General features: G+C 32.8%; 1 protein-coding gene across 14 annotated transcripts in view; it reads left to right on the plus strand.

Moving 5' to 3' along the window:
* The window catches only part of DLG1 (discs large homolog 1), a 270,198-nt gene extending 264,263 nt beyond the window's left edge, over positions 1-5,935 (plus strand). For all 14 annotated transcript variants that reach the window (XM_006753379.2, XM_006753381.2, XM_006753383.2 and 11 more), the window contains 2 exons: positions 3,109-3,200; positions 4,142-5,935. In XM_006753379.2, coding sequence (XP_006753442.1) covers positions 3,109-3,200; positions 4,142-4,248 — 199 coding nt within the window. In that variant the 3' untranslated portion in view covers positions 4,249-5,935. The remainder of the gene's footprint in view (positions 1-3,108; positions 3,201-4,141) is intronic.
* Positions 5,936-6,742: the final 807 nt, after the last annotated feature.

Below are 6,742 nucleotides of genomic sequence, written 5' to 3' on the forward strand. Positions count from 1 at the left end.
GGGTCACGAACAATGAAAATACTTCCTGTGAAATAAAGAATAATTTACAGAGATCCAACAGAAGACAAGAGGATCCCAAGAAACAAGATAAATACAAAGAAACAAAACATACCCAACCGAAAAAGAAAAAAAAACAAAAGAAATTCCAAAAGTATGAAGATAGTGTAAGGAACCTCTGGGACAACTACAAGGGTACCAACATTTACATTATGGGGATGCCAGAAGAAGAAGAGATAAGGCAAGATATTGAAAACCTATTTGAAGAAATAATGACAAAAAACTTCCCTTACCTGGTGAAAGAAATAGACTTACAAATCCAGGAATCACAAAGAGTCCCAAACAAGAATAACCCAAAGAGGTCCACACCAAGACACATCATAATTAAAATGCCAAGAGTTAAAGAAAGTGAGAATCTTAAAAGCAGCAAGAGAAAGAAACTCAGTTACCTACAAGGGAAGACCCATACGACTGTCAGCTGATTTCTCAACAGAAACTTTGCAGGCCAGAAGGGAATGGCAAAGAAATATTAAAGTGATGAATACCAAGAACCTACAACCTTTAAGAAGAGGAAGAAGAAGAAAAAGGTAAAGATACAAATTATGAACAACAAATATGCATCTATCAACAAGTGAATCTAAGAATCAAGTGAATAAATAATCTGATGAATAGAATGAACTGGTGATTATAATATAATTATAATATAATTATAATTATAAATATAATTCCCAGGGCACTTACCTGGGTTGCGTGTTTAATCCCTAGTCAGGGCACATAGAGGAGGCAACTGACGTGTGTGTGTGTGTGTGTGTGTGTGTGTGTGTCTCCCCCCCCTCTTTTTTCTCTCTTCTCTCTTCTCTCTCTTCTCCCTCTCTCTCTCTCTCTCTCTCCAATAATCAATGAAAACATATCCTTGGGTGAGGAGGATTTTTTTTTAAATTATACTTCATAAATATTTAAAGTTTTTTTGTATCAAAAGGCACAATATACAAAGTAAAAAGATAACCCACAGAATGGGAGAAAATGTTTGCAAATCATATATCTGATAAAGGCTTAATATCCAGAATATATAGCGAACTCCTGAAATTTAATAATAGGAAAACAACCCAATTCAAAAATTGGTAAAGTGCTTGAATAAACATTTCTCCAAAGAAGATACACAAATGAACAATAGTAGCACATGAAAAGATGCTTAACATCACTGTTAGGGAAATACAAATCAAAACTGCAGTGAGATACCACCTCACACGTACTCGGATAGCTACTATCAAAATCACACCAAAAAAAAAAACAAAAACAAAAAAACAAGTGCTGGCAAGGATGTGGAAAAATTGGAGCTCCTGCACACTGTTGTAGGAATGTAAAATGGTGCAGCCGCTATGAAAAATAGTATGGCAGTTCTTCAAAAAAGTAAAAATAGAAATGCCATATGATGCAACAATTCCACTTCTGGATATATACATACAAGAATTGAAGTCAGTGTCTTGAAAGATAATTGTATACCCATGTTCACAGGAGCATTATTTACAATAGCTAATATGTGGAAGAAGCTCAGGTGTTCATCGAGGGATGAATGGATAAGCAAATGTGGAATATACATACAAAGGAAGGAAATTCTTCAATATGGTACAACATGGATGAACCTTGCAGACATGCTAAGTAAATAAGCCAGTCACAAAAAAGACAAATTCCACTTATATGAAGTACTTAGAGTTGTCAAAATCATAGAGACAGAAAGTATAATGGTGGTTGCCAGGGGCTAGAAGGAGGAAAGAATAGTTATTTTTAATACGTCTTGTATTTTGGTTTTACAAGATGAAAAGAATTATAGGGATGGATGTTGGTGATGGTTCCAACAACATGAAGGAAGGTATTAATACTCCTGAGCTGTACATGTAAAAATGGTTTAAATAGTAGCTTTTACGTCATGTATATTTTACAACAAGTTTTTAAAATATTTTTTTAATTTCAGAGAGGAAGGGAAAGGGAGAGAGAGAATCATCAATGAAGAGAGAGAAACATCAATCAGTTGCCCCTGCACGCCCCATACAAGGGATCGAGCCTGCAACCCAGGCATGTGCCCTGACCAAGAATCAACCCTGACCTCCTGGTTCATAGATTGATGCTCAACCACTGAGAAACACCGGCCAGGCCACAATTTTTAATTATTTGCTTTTTTTAATCATTGTTGTATACCACATTAGCGATTTTAGGTATAAAAGCATATGATCATTTTAATAAACAGAAAAAACATTCCATAAAATTATCATCCATTCATGACAAAAACATTTTAAAAACTGAATAGAAGGGAATTTTCTTAATCTCATGAAGGTCATCTACAAAATACAAAAGCAAACATCATATTTAATGGTGAAATATTGAAAGTTTTCACTCTTAAATAGGAATCCAACTCCCATGTACCCATCATTCAGCTGCAACAGTAATTATCATTTATGATGAATCTTGTTTCACTGTCCCCACCAGACATTATATGATTTCATCCATATATTTCAGTATGTATTTGAAAGATAGGAATTTCCTATTTAAAAATATCATTATGTCACACTTAATAACTCGTAAAATATCAGTTCAAATTTTCCTGATTTATAAGTTTTGTGTATGTTTTTCAGTTTGTTTGAATCAAGTTCCAAATTGTCATGAATAGACCTTACTTGGAACTTGATTCAAACATATCTCCTTTTTTTTCCTATTTATTCATTGAAGAAACTAAATTATTCTGTAGTTTTCCCCAGACTATATTTTTCTAATTGCCTTATCATAGTGTTGTTTAATGTTTATGTCCCCTTTATCATCTATGAATTGGTAGGAGATCTGTAAGTCATATTTAGATATGAAGTTTTTATCAAAATCTAAACTGTCGAATCTTAGTTTTTTTGGCTGCCTTGTGCCAATGCAAAGATGTGTTAAACCCTTTTGTCATTCCAAGTATAAAGCTACATATTCAGTGACTGAATCTAGTTTTTAATGACATTCATTGTCTCAACAGAGCTCAACTTTTCATGATTTTATGTTTTTATGTCTTCCTTTGTCATCTTTCTTCAGAAAGTATTATAATGTAGTAATTACCAATTTCTAAATTTATTTGCATAGGGAAATGAATAAGCGACTAACAGAAGAACAAGCCAGAAAAACATTTGAGAGAGCCATGAAACTGGAACAAGAATTTACTGAGCATTTCACAGGTTGGCATCATATGTGGCAGTGCCCTTTGTGATAGAATTTTGCTTTGGAGCCATATGAAGTGACCCATTGAAAAGGATTTTGAACTCTGCCCACATCTACCAGTAGTAATTGGTATTATCATTTTCAAAATAATACATCTAACCTAGGCAGTGATGATGAGGACTCTTGAAATTTAGTATTTCTTGGGTTATTGATTAGGATGACATGTATAAGAATAACTCACACATGACTGGAGAAAAATAGACTCAGATTTTATTTCTTCTATGAAATTGACTTTCATCCTTTATAAATCTTGATCCATTTTAAGATATTACTTGTTTAAAAAGAAGAATGAGTAGCAATTTCCAAATAATCTTTCTAATTCATTTTGTCCTTTAAATTACCCCTTAGGTATCTTTGAACAATTTTTTGTCATTATTGTTATTTGTTTGTTTGAAATAATGGTAAGTGTGTATTTGGTAGTCACCCTAAGTACCATTAAGTGCCATGATGTTGTGACCCATTTGCTTTTTTATATATGTAATAATTTCAGACTTACAGAAAAATTGTAAGAGAAGTACCAGCAATTCTTATATACTCTTACTCCTTATTCCCCAAATGTTAACATTTACCACATTTATAATTTTTTTCTGAAACATTTAATAGTAGGTTGCAGACAGATGCTCTTTTGGCTTTAAATACTTCAGTGTGTATTTCCCAAATAAACAAAAGAAAGTAAAAATTACCAAATCCCACTTTTTGATCAGTTTTTAAAATAAAAGTTTTTATATTTTACAAATGGGAAAATTAATTAAATGAGCAAGTTAACTAAACAAACAATACATAAATGGTGTCTCTTCCTGAATGAATAACTATTTCTAAGATTTGGCATCTACTATTTCACCAATAATTATAATGGTGAAGATAGACAATTTAATGGAAGTTTCTGATTTCATTACAGCAATTGTACAGGGCGATACGCTGGAAGACATTTACAACCAAGTGAAGCAAATCATAGAAGAACAGTCTGGTCCTTACATCTGGATTCCAGCGAAAGAAAAGTTATGAGGACTGATGTTTTTCTGTTCCAGTCTCATTTTCTTTGACATTTCTTTTCCCTTTCCTCTGGAGTCTGTCTTTAATACTCCTTCCATGTTGAACCTTATCCCACTCATCATGGTGTGCAAATCGCACTTATTTTTGCAACCTAGTGTCTCCTTCAAGTTGTAGCATCTGTATTATTTTATATCACTACTGGTTTGTGGCCATTTTTCAGAACTGGAAATGAAATGGCCTGACCAGCTATTAAGAATTTGGGAAGATGGGGAAATTGTGGTAAAATTCCTTAATGTTTAAGGGAAAGTAACTTTAAAAGATTTTCAGAAAAGCTTTATATACATTTTTTCAAATTTCAATATAAATGAAAGAAAAGTGGTTTTAATCAATGATTTAGTAAACTTGGAGCAACAGTGCACGCTTAACTTTAATAGCATGGTTTGGCCAATATACTAGTTCTCAAATCCTTTTCTCAATTGATCTGTCTTATCTCAACAAATATTTCATTATAGGCAAATAAGAAAATGTATGTTTTTTAATTTCAAAATTAATGTCTGGATTAACTTAATTTCCCAAGGGATATTCATTTTTTCATAAGAGTTCTTAAAGTCTATTATTGTTTAAGGGCTCTGTGTTTTTCTTTCCAATACATCTGCTAGGGATAACAATGTTTAAATATTTTTAACATACTTGTGCAACACTATTCTTACAAAAGTTGTCCATATGTAATAAGGATCACATTTCTGAAATGAGGCCATGTTTAGGTACTAGGGGGAGCTCACCTTTTACAGATAAGGTTGAGAAAATTTCGTAGACAAAACCAACATTATAGTGGTGATATAGTAACCACGACCATGGAAAAGGAGTCCAATTCATAGTCTAAACTTTAAACATATCCTTCGGGGTCAGATTTTAATGAATATTTTACCCACAATAACTGCCTATTTTGTTATAATAAATATATATATATAAATATATATATAACTTTCTTTAACTAAACTCTGTAACTATGGGAATTATTTTCTTTACATAGTTGCACACACAAACATATATATATTTAAAATATATTTTTTTCTTTTGTCACCTACTCTTTTTGTTTGTTTTTTAATTAAATATTAATTGATTAGACTTTATCTTCCTTAATCATGTGAACTGAAAACAGGGGTATGGTGGTTATGGAAAGAAATCTTTAGGGAAATTAGATTACATGTTCTCCTCTTTTCTATAAAAGTTTTCAAATGGTTCCTGGTGGGTTTGATTTTGTTTTTGTTACTGTTATTCTTGTCATCGGGTTTGAATTTGGTTGTATGCCTCTCCTTCCAGTTTTCCTTTCATTAATAGGAAAACAGGCAGAAAACCTTGTGTGTGTGTGTGTGTTTTCCCCTCAGACTGAACACCTTTCACCTCATGGCTGCTTTTCACTAGAGTTGCACAGATCTTCATGGTGAACAATTTCAAGAAATTGTAGTGAAAGGTAGATATGATTTCAGAAATCAGTGTCTCTGGTCTTTTATATTAATAATATTGTTCAGCTTCCCATTGCTTTTTTTGGTGTTGTTTATTAAATATGTGTTTTTGACAACCTCCACCTTACAGTTTCTTAAACAATGAGTACTGGTTTGTAAAGAATTATCAACATTATCCATTCCATTTATGAGAAAGAGGAGAACAGCTAATAAACTTTATTGTGAAATCCATATGTTAAATGTGTCTTGAATTTTGAAAGAAAAATGTTATTTTGCAAGCTAACATTTTCTTAGAACAGTTTTGGGCATCACATAATTTATAAACAATTCAAGAGCTATTAGGCAAGTTAATCAAAATTTCTTTTGTAGGTTTGGTATTAAGTATGTTAACAATACTGTAACTGTTATACTAAATACAGTAGATTGGTACCAAACCAAATATACTAAAAAAAAGTATTGTAAAATCATTCAAGAGCTCCCAAAATCACCATACAACAAGATTCCAGCATAAGACTTTTTGAAGTATTTACTGGCCAAATGTTGTAAAATATCGAGAGGTTATAAATTATGCCACTTATGTATTAAAATATATATATTCAGCCCCTACTATGTAAGTTGATTTTTTTGTAAGAAAATACACTTGACCCTGTAAAAACATGGGTTTCGACTGCACGGGTTTACTTATATGTGGGTTTTTTTGGTGTGTGTGTTTTTTTCCCAATAAATATATAGTCGGCCTTCTGTATCCCCAGGTTTCCCCATTTACGCATTCAGCCAACCATGGATAGGGAATCCACCGATGCAGAGAGCTGACTACATTGTTTTACACCATTTTATATAAGGGACTTGCGCATCCATGGATTTTGGTATCTGTGGGTGGTCCTCCAATACCGAGCGACAACTTAAGTTTGGGGGGAAGTTAAGTTTGGGGGGAGTCAAAAGTTATATGCAGGTTTCCAACTGCACAGGCCAGGTTGGGGCTTCTTAACTAGCCCTCATGTTCTTCAAGGGTCAACTTTACTAACTTTTGTGCATCTTTC

The sequence above is a fragment of the Myotis davidii genome, unplaced genomic scaffold, assembly GCF_000327345.1.
Source record: "Myotis davidii unplaced genomic scaffold, ASM32734v1 scaffold571, whole genome shotgun sequence".
In the NCBI taxonomy this organism is placed as follows: domain Eukaryota; kingdom Metazoa; phylum Chordata; class Mammalia; order Chiroptera; family Vespertilionidae; genus Myotis; species Myotis davidii.